This window comes from Elephantulus edwardii, unplaced genomic scaffold (assembly GCF_000299155.1).
Source record: "Elephantulus edwardii isolate Elephantulus edwardi_28Jun2011 unplaced genomic scaffold, EleEdw1.0 scaffold00221, whole genome shotgun sequence".
Classification (NCBI taxonomy): Eukaryota; Metazoa; Chordata; class Mammalia; order Macroscelidea; family Macroscelididae; genus Elephantulus; species Elephantulus edwardii.
The window spans coordinates 2,263,185-2,277,879 of NW_006399971.1; the positions used below are offsets into that span (position 1 = coordinate 2,263,185).

The following is a 14,695-nucleotide window of genomic DNA, read 5'->3' on the forward strand; positions in this document are numbered from 1 at the left end:
CCCCACCCTACTCCTTCCCTTCTTCGCTCGCTCAACCTCTTTCTTTCAGTATGTGTAACTTGAAGCTAATTTGTACTACTGGATATCTGACTGGAGCCACAGATACAGAATCTGTATTGTTCTTACTGAAACACAGCATGGAATTAACATTAAACTTAAATAAAACAAACCTAAATTAAAAATGCCAAAAAAAATGTATTTGCAACAAATAAGTTATTGATTGTGCAAAATTCAATCATTCTCTCTCCAGCTCCATTTCTGTCACCAAGTTCATGTTTTCCAACTACTGAATCTTCTTCTCTGTTCCCAACTTTTACATTCAAAGTCAAAACCAATTATTAGGAAAGACATTCTGAATAATTAGTCTCCTGTACCAACCACAGTAGAAGACGCTCAGAGGATATATTGTCAATGATTTCATCTTACTTGGAACCACAATCAACAAACTTGATCTGGAAATCAAAAGATGTGTTGCACTGGGAAAGTTGACCAGCTTTCCAAAATGCCAAAAAGCAATGATGTCAGTTTCAAGATTAAGATGACTATTCAAGTCATAGCCTTTTCAATTATTTCCTATGCTGTGTTGCGATCTCAAAGCCTGTGGTTCAAATCCACCAGCTGCTCTGCAGAAGAAAGATGGGCAGTCTCCTCATGAGCAACTTCTTGTGCACCATAGAGTCGGAACAGACACAGAGCTAACCCTCTGGTAGGTTTTCAGAGGCAGTTAATTTTATGAGTATCCATCTTTCTCCCACAGAGCAGCTGGTGACCTCGAACCACATGCTTTCGGGATTGCAGCGCAGCTTCTTGCTTGCCATCAGAGCTCTCTGTCATGTGCAATTTACTACCCCTGAAAACCTGCCGGTGGGTCATCTAAGACTTGGTTCCAACTTGATGATAACAACCAAGCATTCAGAGCTGGGAAGTCAATGAAGACTACAAAAGAATTGACTTCTGCATTGTGGTGCTGCTGGAAAAGAGTCCTCCCCGCGTGGTGCTTCTAGTTTCGTCTGCCCCTCTACAAACACACCCTATTATTTTCACTGCTGTCAGTGTTCTCAAAATCAATCATTGATTTTATAAATTTTATGTTTTAGCTGTAATACTGTAGTAACTAGTATGTGTGAACTACATCAATACCTTTTTTGAGACCATAGTAAAGGAAAAGAAAAAGGTTTTCTCCTCGTTACTAATAATGTAACAACATAATTCAGTGCAAAACCCAATTTTGTTGTTTTCTCTCTCAACAGCCATACCCTTCAAGAAGCTGTACTCTATGAAGAATATGGCATCAGGACTGGAGGAAGATTCATTAACAGTCTGCATTACGCAGATAACATAATCTTGCTCGCTGAAAGGGAGGAGAATCTTCAGACTCTTAAGAGGAAATAAATGAATAAAAAATCTTCACCAGTGAACCACTAGGCAACACTGTAATAGATGGAGAAAAGGCAAGTTGTCAAGAATTTCATTTTACTTGGATCCACAATCAATACTCATGGTAACAGCATTCATCTGACATCAGCAATGATATATCTCTGGTGCCATGGCCTTTTCTAAATCTAGCTTAAACCTCTGGCAGTTCTCTGCTGATGTACTGTTCTGCTGTTAAATGCCGTCGAGTCATAGGCAACTCATTGTGACCCTATGAGCGAAAGATCTGGACACTTGTATAACTTTAATTGTTTCTCCAAGTCCACAGGGTTTCTGGAGGCAAACTATTTTGGAAGTGGATGCCACTCCTGTTTCCAAGCTTGTTTTAATCAGGGAGCTCCACCACTGTCCACCATGGGTGACCATTAATGCATGTGACACATCAGTGTCACACACACATCACAGCAACCACAAGTTACCTCTGTACGGTAAATGGGACAGACCAGGGCTATGCCACTTAGAAGAATGTTTGACCAAAAACAATTAAAACTGGCCTGAGGGCCACAGATTAAAATCACCCACCTTTGACTTGGTAGCATCACTTTCTTGTCTACTAGGCCAACTGACCTCTCTCTTTGTTGTTGTTAAGTGCTGTCAAGTACTGTTCTAGTATGTAATTTAATATCAGTGTTTTTAATGTCATCCCAAATTAAGATTAAAAGGTGAAATGAGCACTGTACATTTTTATGGAATCAAAACCAAAACCATAAAAAAAGATCATCTTACTGAGACTTTAGTCATCCTTCAAACCTGAAACTAAATACTTTCCTAGCTCATTTTTTTAAAATAATTTTAATGAGCATTTACAGAGATTTTGGATTTCCATTCATTCATTGCTGCACTTCTCTCCCTGCCCAGCCCTCCCCCCCCTCATTTTTTCAACAAAAAAATACACAGGCCTAGAAGGCCAGGAAGATGTTCCCTTCTTAGAATAATCAACCACATAAGGTCAAAAAAGTAGCATTTATGTAGGGACAGAGTTCAGAAGGCAAGAAAGGATAAAATAATTCATGGAGATGGGAATCAAGGGAGGAAGTAGGAAGTATGCAGGTCACATTGTGGGTATTGTTATTAATATTACAAAGTCAAATGTATGTGGTTTAATGGTTTACAATTTGCTCTGTAAACATTTTTTTTTTTTGTTTCCAGTATTCACAAGTTTATATCTAAAGTATGGTATCTAAAGTTTTTCACTAACTCCAAATAATTTCAAATATTTTTAACTGATTATAATAATTTTAAGGTTTTTAAACTGCTGTATGTGCAGGTTTCTTAAGTGTATCTTAATTGCATTACACCTAAAGATATAGCCATTTTGGGCTAAGTCCTTTGAAGTGTACCAAAAATATCATATGGTAACACGTGTTCAGTCAGTATATACACAGCAAAAGGAAATATTGTCTAATTTATTATTTTTAAAATGAAAACAGTTGTTGGTTGTTTCCATGATGTTCTTTACTGCATTTATTGAGGATGCGACATAACAATTGTGAACAAAGTAAAATCATGTACAGTATCTGCCAGCTTCTGCTACTTTAAAGCAGTCTTAAAGACTAGAGAATCAGAAAGATTAGAGGCTGTCTGGGCCAAGGGGTGGTGACAGGGAATGGTTACAAATGGGCAGGAGTCATTGTCCTTGGACAGAAAAATCACAAAACCAAACCCATTGTTACTGAGCCGACACCAACTCCCAGGGACCCCACTGGACAGAGTGGAGCTGCCCACAGGATTTCTAAGTCTGCAAATCTTCACAAAAGCAGAATGCCACATCTTCCTTCTGAGGAGCAGTTAGTGAAAGGAATCGCTGACTTTTCCACTAGCAGCTCAGCTCTTTGCTACTTTGCCACCAGAGGTGCTTGGATTGATATAAACATTCTAAAAGCAGATTGTAGGACTCTGTAAACTTAGCAAAAATCACTGAATTGTAAATGAAAACCAAGTTAATTCAGTGGCCTATAAATTATATTTCAGTAGAAATGACCCATTAAAAACATGGCCAGAGAGACACCTCTTTATTAACAGAGACAAGAGTGGTCCCATATCCTGCTGCAGGCAAGGGCTCTCACCTCAGCTTCTGCAGCTCAGGTGCAGTATCCTCCCCTACACTTAGACCACCTCTTCTGCTACAGGTGAACACAGGCCCTTCCCAGTCTCAATCTGCCCTTTTTTGTGTCCCATATTCTGGGGTCTGGTAGTTAACTGCCAGGGAGGCCAGCAGGGCTACGCAGTGCAGAGGGGACTCCTTTAGGCACTGTACACAGTGTGGCTTCTATTTCTTTCGGGGATTTATTAAGGCATTGAGCACAGTGTGATTTTTGAGGCAAGTGAAATGAATACAAGGAAATATATCTGGACCTGAGAGATGTGCTTCTGAAGTTAATGATGAGTACGATGGACAGAAAGAGCATTTAAAGTAACACCACATCTCTCACCGACATTCTCCTGTTTTTTGCCTCATGTTCCTCAGTCTTCTCTCAGCCTCTGGTAGGGGATCATGCTCAGGGGCTGCTGGACAGCCCTTTTGAAAGTTTCACTTTGGTTGGTGTCCACCAAGTACATGACTCCCTACCTGGTGATAAATGGCAGAAAAGGGCCCTGGATCGCACAGCACAGTAGAGTGTCCCAAGAACAGAGAACAGTGTGGTCTGTCACACCATTTCCGCACACAACTGCAGAAAGCACAGGTGCAGAGGGCGTCAGGCAAGCAGAGGCAGATCTGAGAACCTCTGAGACTATGCAGCGGGCAGCCCAGGCTCAGGTGGGTTCCTGCCACGCAGAGAGGAAGCTGGAGCAGCGAGGACCACCGTAGGCCTGGGGAATCCATCTAAGGCAACTGGGTCTGCATCAGCCTTCTTTCCACTTACAAATCTTGCTGCTTCTGGGGAAACCTGAGGGGTGATCTCTAAGGAAAGAAAAGAGAAATGGGAAGCAGAGGGAGGGAAGCAGAAAACTAGAGGCCAGCCCCACTTCTGCAGCCTGATCTGAGCCACTTGGGACAGGGATCAGCCAGAAACCCCAGACTGCTCGTGGTCACTGGACGTGCTGAACTGCCGCTCCACTTTCTTTTGGTCCTTGATTTTGAGCCCAATGTCTATGCTTTTCTCAAAGAAGTTCACCAGCACAGACTCTGTCAGGATGGAGGCCAGGATCTGCTCAAAGGAGATGCACCAGTCGGCGTCAACGGTGCCTTCGCAGCGAGCAGTGGCCATGTGGTTGCTGACCTCTCCGCCCACCAACACTGTGTCGTCCAGGAAGTCTTCACATTGCAGCGAGCCTGTGCTGACCACGGAGTAGGAAGACATGGACATGTCGTCTTTGGTTTCATCATCAGACAGAAACTGGGAGGGCGAACCCTGTCCTTCACCGCTGCCCCCTTCGCCCACCACCTGGTTCTCTTGTGGCGTCTTCCCAAGATGGGTGTCTCCACCAGCTTTGGCCTGGGGGTCCCCTGCAGCTGGTGGCTGAGGCTCTTGAGCTGGGTCCTGATGGGGCTCAGGCTCTGAGGAGTCCTCCTGTACAGCATCTTCGTTGTGGTCCCCACCACAGGCACTGTCCTTGGGCTTCTTGCCCATCCGGACTGAAAACTTCTTACCCACCTCACCAATGCGTAACAGGAGGCTGGCCACAGTGGCGATGGCATGGTACAAGTCCTGTTCCATGGAGTCTTCACTAAACATGTTGTAAAGTGTCTTGCATAACTCAATAAATTGCTCCTTTTTAGGAGAAAAACACAAAGAGAAGAGGGAAATAGTGAATTGTGGGGCAGAGTACACCCTTCTCAGTCAGACTGATGATGCTGTCATTCTAACCAGTACTATCTTGTCACTCACCGCCACAAACCTGTGCATGTATCATCCCTATTTCACAGGTTAGGAGACCAAGTAGGAAAGGAAGTTTACCGATGTTACAGAGCCCTTAAAAGGACTGTCTCAGAATGGAAAACAAGTTTTGGTGAGGATGTGAAAATATTTAAACTTCCATTCATTGTTGATGGTGCTATAAAATGGCTGCTTTATGGCAGTTCCTTAAAAAGTTACAGAATTTATCTTGTAGTTGTTATGTACAATCGAGTCAGAAGCTACCCATAGCTGACCCTCCAGCAGGTTTTCAGAGGCAGTTAATAAAACGGGAGGAGACTGCTCATTCTTTTCCTGTGTAGCTGTTGATGGATTAGAACTGTGTGTCTTTGGGATTGCAGCACAGCTTCTTACCACTAGACTATCAGAGTTCCCTAATTTATCTTAGGATCTAGCGATTCTACTCCTAGGTATACACTGACGAATTGCATTGGGAAAGGCAGCTGTGAGGGACCTCTCAAAAGTACTGAAGTGCAACGACATCAGGCTGGAGACTAAGGTGCTACAGCCTGCTGATCCAGGCTATAGTCTTTGCAATTACGTGCTATGCATCAGAGAGTTGGACAAGTGAATAGGGATGATAGAGAATTGATGCATTTGAGTTGTGGTGTTGGAGAAGAGTGTTGAATATACCATGGACTGCTAGGAGAACAAACAGGTTTGTCCTGGAGAGGTGAAGCCAGAATGTTCCCTGGAGTCAAGGATTCTGAAGCTTCACCTGACATACTTTGGGCATGTCACAAGGAGGGACTGGTCATTGGAGAGGGACATCATGTTTGGGAGAGTGGAGGGAGAGGAAGACCCTCGATGAGATGGATTGATTCTGTGAGTGGAGTGGTAGGAATAAATGTGTTTGAGACAGCGAGGTTGGCACAGGATAGAACGGCGTTTAGGGCTCTTGTACATAGGGTCGCTATGAGTGGCAAACAACTCGATGTCACATAACAGCAACAGGTATACATTCAAAATAACTGAGAGCAGGATACTTGCACACCAGTCTTCAATGAAGCATTAATCAGATCAGACAAGAAGGTAGAAATAACCCAAGTGTCTACCTATAGACAAAGGCTGGTATATGCAAACAATGAAAGATTATTCAGTTATAAAAATAGATGAAGTTCGGATACATGGAATGGATGAGCCTTAAAATATTATGCTGAGTGTAAAAAATAAGATTCAAAAGGCCAAATATGGGATGATTTCATACATATGACGTATGAGGAGCTCTAGTGGCCTAGTGGTAAGAAGCAGCACTGCAATTCTAAAGGCACGTAGTTCGAATCCACCAGCTGCTCAGAGGGAGAAGGATGGGCCATCTTCCTCTTGTGTAATTTACTGCCTCTGAGAAGCTGCTGGAGAGTTAGCTATGGGTCAAATCCAACTCAGTGGCACACAAACTACAGCAAGAACAGGCAAGTGTACAGAGGGAAAAAAAATTATTAGCAGTTTCCAGGCCAGATGGGAGGGGAAATGAAGAGTTAATGAAGAAGACGCAGAGCTTCTACTAAGGAAGATGAAAATATTTAGAAGGAGATAATGATGATGGATGTACAAGATGGTGCACATTAGTTAATTTCATTGAATTGTACATGTGTTAATGACTGTGGAGGCAAATATTTTGTTCTATCTATCTTACCACAACAAAAACAAAAATAAAGGACTTTGTTTTCCAGCTCTGTCTACACACACACACACACACACACACACACACACACACACACACTCTCTCTCTCTCTCTCTCTCTCTCTCTGATGTGGCTGATTTGGGGTTTTGCCCTCTATCCACACTCATTCAGTTAGCAGAGAAAGATCTATTTTAATTGTGATGTTCCAAACCAAACTACCATGAGGCCTTCATTGTGTGTCACAATCATCTCAGGCTTTTGATAATTTTTTATTAGAAGCAATGTCAGCTCTTATCTTCCAAGAAGGCTCTCGAGGTGGCCATAAGCACAAACTGGGTCCATGAGAAAAGAGTCTGGGTCAGCCCTTCAACCTGACACTTCCTCTGTTCCTGTTCTCCAGGCCTGCCAGTGGAGGTGAGACACAGAGCCTGGCCCAGGGCTATACTTAGACACATGGGATCAACAAAATGGGCAGCAGCACCCCTGCCCCTTCAGCTGTGTGGGCGGGGGTGGGGTGAGGAGGAGGGGGTGGGGCGATGGGGTAGTGGGAGGGGAGGCAGTGGAGGGGAGAAGGGAGTTGCTCTTTTGTGCTGAACCCTGAGCTGGGACTTGGGAAGCCTTGCAAATAACCTTTCCCCATACATCTCTAATTAACAAATGTGTATGAAATACGGGTACATCATAATAATGGAAACAACACCCACATCATGCTTTGAATTCTTAGTCATTATCTTTCTCAAATCACTGCTGACTGCCGATCTAGATTGAGGGTTCTAGGTTCTGGGAAGAGGAAGAGGGTCTCGCCCAACAGAAGCAGCATGCTAAGAGCGCTGGGGAGTGGGGGGCAGGGAGAAAAGAGAGTGAGTGTGTAGCAGCGTGCTAAGAGTGCTGGGAGAGGTGGGTGTGTGTGTGTATGTGTGACAGCTGTCTGACCCCAGTTTTGGTTAGTACTCTCGGGTCTACCTGATTCATCTTGGGAAGATCCTTGATGGTCTCCTTCTGAACCTCCTTCTCCTTGGCCCACATTCGAAGGTAGTGGCGACAGTCTTGAGGGCTGGTCCCCTTCTCTTTGAGGTGAGGGGGGAAAAAAGAGATTAATCTCCATCCATACAGGAAAAAAATGAGAACTGGGAGGTGGTAGCAGGAAGTGGGCTTGGCTATTGTCAGGAATGGAACGATTCAGGCCCTATTATGAAATGCCTCTCTCCTTATGGAAATGGTGACTGTGAACACCCAAGGGGCTCTTTCACTGAGGCTATTCTATCTAATCTGATAAAGGTAGTCCATATCTACCCTCCATAAAGTGGTGAGAACCCCTCAGAAGGCTCATAGGGGCTCAGCCTGGAAGGGAGGATGTGTGCAAAGCTGGAGGGTCTTGGCAGAAAACAGGTGATGGTGGGGTATCAGTCTGGGGTTGCTGGACAGCTGTGCTTGTGTGGGCAGCTACCGAGCTGGGTAGTCACGCCCAGCGGTGGACCCATTCCACTGGGGCGCAGCCCTGGGTCTGGCAGCCAAGTGTGCCACCTCCCCTGGGCAAAGAGGGCTCTTGCAGAGGGTGGGAGAGGGTCCCTAATAGCACCAGCTGGGGCGCTGCCTGTACCTCCTTTTTTTTCTCGGGCATCCTCGTTGCCAGCTCCTTCTTGCTCTCCCTGCAGGAGTGTTTCTAGACCAGGAGAAAAAGAAAAGGAAATGGAGGCGATTCTTCTTATGCTGTGACTTCTCGGGAGGCTTGGTCTGTGGTTTTCCTTCAGAGAGGACTGGGGTGGGCTGTTCCTTACATGGAGTCGGCCCTCAGCAGCATTAGCAGCAACGGCCTGGTCCTTTCTTTTTTAAAATATTCCGGGACTATACAGCAAAGCATGCATCAACCCAATGGTTTCCACATGTGCTAGTCAGTGACACTGATTACATTCTTTAAGAAACCATTCTCACGCTCCTTTTCGGAGTTGCTCTTCTGGGTTAACATAAATTCATTGCCCCACAAGGTTCCTAGCTAAACTTTTCGGTTGTTAATTTGATTCCATATAGACTTAGAGAGTTCTTCAAAGAGCTCAATGCTAAGCCTCAAAAACCCTCATTGCCATCAAGTTGGAACCAACTCAGAGCTGGCCTTCTCTGGGTTTCCAAAGCTGTAAATCACATGGGAAGAGGTGGCTCATCTTTCTCCTGTGGAGCTGCTGGTGGATTTGAATGAGCAGAGCTGTGCTGCTAACTTAAAGGTTAACAGTACAACTCTCAACGGACTAAGTCACAAGAGCTCCCTAACGCTACACAAACATTTTTTACTCTCTCATTGCTGCCAAGCTGTAACTGACCCATAGCTGACCCTCCAGTGGGTTTTTAAGGTTGTAAATCACATGGGAGGAGACTGCCTATCTTCTTCCCTTGGAGCTGCCAGGGAATTTGAACTGGCAGAGATGCAAGGCTTTGAGTTACCAGCATCACTCCCTGTAGACAAAGCTGCCAGAGCTCCCTACACTAGCTAAGCTACATTATTGTTTAGCTGTAAGATGTCTTTGTTGTTGTTGTTAGGTGCCATCAGGTTGAGTGTGACTCACAGCAACCCTATGAACAACAGATCTGAACCCTGTCCTATCCAGTGCTATCCTCACAATCTATGACACCCTGAAGCCCATAGCAGCCGTCACCGTGTTAATTTATCTGGTTGAGGATCTTCCTCTCCTTCAATATTCCTCCTTTCCAAGCACGAATGACCATTCTCTAAGGAATAAACTCTTCTAGCAACCTGCCCAAAATATGTGAGACAAAGCTTCATTATCTTTGCCTCCAAGAAGCACTCTAGCTGCAGGGATTTTTTTGGTTTAAGATTTAAAGCTTATCTCAGGAAAAAAAAGAGAGAAGGGAAAAAAAAACCAGGAAGCTTATCTTAGGGCAGTAATTTTAGGGGTTAAATAAATCTGAATGGCTCCAGAAAGTCTGTAGTCTAGTCGTCACCTGATTACATTCAATAAGCTGTTACATTTAAAGAAAGACTTCTATTTTTTCCTTTTCTTTCTAGATGCTTTGGTGGTGGCCTAATGGCAAGAAGCTATGGTGCAATCCCTGAAGCCAGGAGGTTCAAGTCCACCAGGTGCTCTGAGGGGGAAGAATGAGCAATCTCCTCCTGGGAAATTAACTGCTTCTGAAAACCTGCTGGAGGGTTTGCTATGGGTTGGTTCTGACTCAATGGTACACGATTACCACACCACAACCACCATCACCAGCACTCCCACCACCACACCACCACCTCAGTCTTGTGACTCGATGGTACACCACTACTACCACTACCACCACCAGCACCACAACCACAGTCTTGTCTTAGTCTGGAAGCTCCACTGAAACGCTTCTATCATCAGTGACCCTCCTGATATTTGAAATGCTTAACACTGTATTTTGGATGAATGGTGATGCACATTGTGGACAAAAAGTCCCCAAACCAATGATTTCTGTAGTTTTGGTTAAAAAAGGAAAAACTTGAGAGTCCTAATTACAAATTTGACCTGTGAGTGGCACAGCTGTTAGGGGCCATGTGGTGTTTCTGAGGGCAGGGTTCTGTGTCACGATCCCTGGCCTCTCCCAGGAGTGCAAGGAACACGCCTCAAGCATTCCTGGCTTGCTTTTTTGGTTTGTATACTTGAAATCAAGACGTTAAAACCTGATATTTAGGTAAGCCTATGACACAGGACTGCCATGATCTCTCAGCTGGTAGTAGAAATTCAATACTTAAAACGCCAGGGACCACAGCACTGCATTTCCCTGGATCAGATGCTTCTGAGTGGCTTTTAAGTGTAGCACAGGGCTTTGTCCTGAGAGGCATTCAAGAGATGCATTTGTCCTTAACAAAGATTATGTGGGACATTAAAAAAACTTTTCAAAGCAAGTATCTACCAACTAGTCCCCTCAAGCACCCACATGCCCAGCTCCATCTACACTGGTGTAATCACAGAATTTAGAATTATGAATCTAGGAAAATGATATCAAACTAAACTGGACATATGGATGCAAGCTAATCCCCCTTGCACTTGAGCTATATCCCATTGTGCTGTAATTGTTTCCTAACTGGCCCCACCAGACACAATAAACGAAGGTCTCAGTCCCTAGACTTTTTCCACAGTGGATTCCCAGAGGGCTTGCAGACGATGGGGAGATGGCATGAGGCTAAGCCAGAGGCTATGGGGAAGCTAAGCACCAGGGGGAACTTTGGTGGCCCTAGAACTGACCTTGTGCTTCCCAGGGCAGGAAAAGATCCAGATCTGAGGCCAGAGGAGAAGCTAGAGGGGACAGGAGAGGAGAAGAGGGCACAGGGAGGGTAGGCCAAGGTCCAGGGAAGCAGAGACATAGAGAGACAGGAGTGAGAACACAGAGGGGTTGGCACCTTAGGGAGAAAGGCTTCAAGAGGAGAGCACCCTCAGGAAAGGTCACCTCTGGGAGAGTGGGGTACCCTGGGATATAAGCCTCAAAGAGAATGGGGTACTTGGGGAGAGAGGCCATTTTTCCATCCCCTCATGGCAGGGCCCAGGCCTGCAGGCCATTCCTGGCAGGGTCCACCTCTGTGGGTCAGGAGGAGACTGGCCACTTCATGGTGTGGACAGGGGAGTTGGCTCACCTTCTGAACAGCTGTCCTCCGTGAAATAGTGGGCTGCCTCCAGGGCTGACTCGGCCTCTTCAGGATTCAGAGCTGTGCTCAGAGAAGGAAAATTAAGGGTGGGGTAGACAGAAAAGGGATTCTTGACACCAAGTTAATACTCTAAAGCTAGAGCACCTTGAGAGTCCTGGGTCAAGGCTTTGGCGTGGTCAGTTCCACAGCTTGGGACCCACTTACAACACGTGGCAGTGTGCTCACAGCAAAGACGGACCTTCAGTATGTATTTTTCACTTATACACAGTGTCTGAAACAGTTGGAGCAAAGGGCAGGCAGATAAATTGCTCTCCTCTACCTAACAGCAAGCTGGCTCCGTATCCTCAGACTGTTCCTACAGACACTAGAAGGCCTCAGCTGTGCACACTGCTTTCTTCTGTCATATCCTGGGAACCCTTCCATTCCAGTACATACCAGCCAGCCCTGGACGCTATGTATGTGTGTGTGTGCGTGGGGGGTTCTGCAGCCATGAACAGAGTCCCAGGGGCACTGGGAGGTTTCGTCTAGCCTGGCTCCTGAGGGGTGCTTGCACATGTGAGACCGTAAGTGAGCCCAGGAGGGAGGGCCAGGGCAGGCAGGGGGTGCAGGGAGGTTGACGCAACCTCACCTGCAGATCTAGCCCAGAAGGGTTCTGTCTAACCCTGGCCTCCTCCTTCCCCTGAGTCAGATTCAAGAAGTCCTGGGGACAAATCTTTCACTTTCTCCTGGAGGGACCAGAGACCACTCACTGTTCCTGATGTCATTAAAGGGTGGGGGGGGGGTCAGCTATAGGTGAGAATACGGCACAAAAGCAGCGCCTCTGGTTCTGCCCCTCAGAACAAGATGGTAAAGGGGTATGCTGACGTCCTATCCCCTCTATCTGTATGACCTTGTTTGGGCAAATGTGGTTTTCCTTTGTAGATCATAACAGCCAACTTAACCAGGTCACACTGGAGTAGCATGGGTTATCTTAAATAGCTGGGCCTTATATAAGACATGGGAGCCCTGTGGCACAATGGTTAAATACTTGGACGCTAAATGAAAGGCTGGCGGTTCAAACTCTGCAGAAGAAAGGTGAGGCAGCTACTTCTGTACAGACGAGCACTCTGAAAATCCAGTTTGAGCAGTTCTTCTCTTTCCTATGGGGCTGCTATGAGTTTAAATCAACTCAATGGCACTGGGTCAGTTTTATATAGAGGAGCTTTGGTGGCACAATGGTTAAGCGCTTGGCTGCTAATGTGCAGTGAACTGGAACCCCCTAGGGTTAGCCTAGGAAACCCTAGGTTTTAGCCTAGGAAACTCTAGAAGGAGTTCTACGCCACCCTGCAGTGTCACTGTCAGTTGAGCTGACTTGACAGGACCCAGAAACAGCAACATATACACAATGAGAAAAGACAGAGTCACAGTGGAGAAGACATCATGTGAAGACACACCTCTAATCCAAGAACTCCAAGAAACCCAGGGGCGCCGGAAGCTGGAAGAGACAAGGAAGGGTCCTCCCCCAGAGGCGTTAGGAAAAGCAGTGTGTCAAAGCCTTAAAATCAAGACTTTGAGCCTCCAGATCTCTGGAATAACAAAGTTCTGGTTTTCAAAGCCTCCACTTTGTGGTGTTTTGTTCTGGCAGCCTAGTTCTGAGGAGTGGGAGGGGAGGCGCTCACCTGGGGGAAGGTGCAGTTTGTACAGCACTTTGAGCTTCTCTGTCAGGTCCCCGTGGTACATCCCACCTGTGGAGAAAGCCAGAGAGGGGTCCACTGGAGAGGGCTCCAAGGTCCTGCCACTGACCACCCTTGGGGCATTCCCCCCTTCCTTTTTTTTGCATCTCTCTTCTAATGGCTACTTCACATCCTGGTCTACTAGCATCCTGTTTGTTGCTTCCCCATCCACCTTTCCAGAAAGCATAGGGATGGTGCCCTCACTCACTCATGCCTGTCACAAACTCCTTGAAGTTGATGAGCGAGTCCTTGTTTTCATCCAGGAGCCTGAACATGCGCCCTGCCAGCACAGGAGTGTGTGAGCCACAGGTCCAGGGAGTGAGGCTGGCGAAGAGCTCCTGGAACTGGCTGGCATCGATCCGGTACTGCTCAAGGTAGGGCAGGCTTGGGTCTCTACGGATGGCAGCAGTGTGGCTGCCCCCCCAGTACTGACTTGCCAGGTGCTTGGCCTGCAGGGGACACAGCAGTGAGTGAACACCTCCTGGTCAGGCTGTTAGGACGGCTGGATTGGCTAGTGGGAGACCATCCAACAGCCTGTGCCGGGTCACAGTAGGCCAGGGTCACAGTCACTACTAGCACAGTGGTCTACAGCAAGCAAATGTACTCTTCTGACCAAACTAGAGGGACTTGGAGAAACAAAAAGTCCAAGAAAAGCATTGTGGTATTTGTTGTTTCTCCCTCTCTTCAGCACCCTTTCCCCTTTTTCTGTTAGTAACACGTCAAATTTCCTTGGGGAACCCTCCTGCTACACCCTCAGACTGTGGGGAGAGGGAGGCACTGACTAGCCTCGCAGTCAGTGATGGGTGGGGTGGGCGTGTGACCTGCGTCACCCAGCAGAAGATGACATCCTCTGACAGCACATATGCCAGTCAGTCAGGGCATTTAATGCAAGTCAGCCCAAGAAAAGACTTTTAGAAAAGTAATTTGGAAAGAAAAATGCTCTTTCCACTGGGCTTATTGAAAGGTCAGGATGACCCAGGCGCTGCTGCCAACATCCTGCCTCTCTGCAGGAAGAGTGTTCTAGGGAAGGCGCAAGGTAGGATGACTAACAGAACATCTGGGTGTCTGGACCCAATCCCAGCCATGCCTAACGCTGTACAACCCCAGACTTTTGGTTCTATGAACCTAGGTATTTTCTCTTTCACATAAGCTGATTTGATCTGATGTTCTGTTTCCTGAAATAGGATCCTGACTAATTTTCAAGAATGACTAAATCCCACCAATTTGAGGTTCATGGTCACTACACCCAAATGTGCTTTTCAATCTACTCTCCTTGTGCTATGCCAAGGACACATTCAGAGGACCAAGCATTAATTCTTGCTACTCTACAAGAGAGGTATGGAGGTGGTTCTGTGAGAGAAAGCCAGGCAACCTCCTCCCATATGAAACCCAATGGTGGGTTGGCTATGAGTGGCTCTGACTTGATGGCAATGAGTGCCAGGGAGCCCCG

At 46.3% G+C, this 14,695-nt stretch overlaps 1 protein-coding gene across 2 annotated transcripts in view; it reads right to left on the reverse strand.

Annotated features, from left to right (window-relative positions):
- Window positions 1-4,436: 4,436 nt before the first annotated feature.
- TBC1D9B (TBC1 domain family, member 9B (with GRAM domain)) overlaps window positions 4,437-14,695 on the reverse strand; it is a 40,442-nt gene continuing 30,183 nt past the window's right edge. Inside the window, exons 15-21 of one of the 2 annotated variants that reach the window (XM_006898117.1) lie at window positions 13,454-13,694; window positions 13,192-13,257; window positions 11,522-11,593; window positions 11,136-11,186; window positions 8,516-8,578; window positions 7,879-7,982; window positions 4,437-5,147 (exon numbers count right to left, since the gene is read on the reverse strand). In XM_006898117.1, coding sequence (XP_006898179.1) covers window positions 4,437-5,147; window positions 7,879-7,982; window positions 8,516-8,578; window positions 11,136-11,186; window positions 11,522-11,593; window positions 13,192-13,257; window positions 13,454-13,694 — 1,308 coding nt within the window. The remainder of the gene's footprint in view (window positions 5,148-7,878; window positions 7,983-8,515; window positions 8,579-11,135; window positions 11,187-11,521; window positions 11,594-13,191; window positions 13,258-13,453; window positions 13,695-14,695) is intronic. The other variant, XM_006898118.1, reaches the window with a different exon arrangement.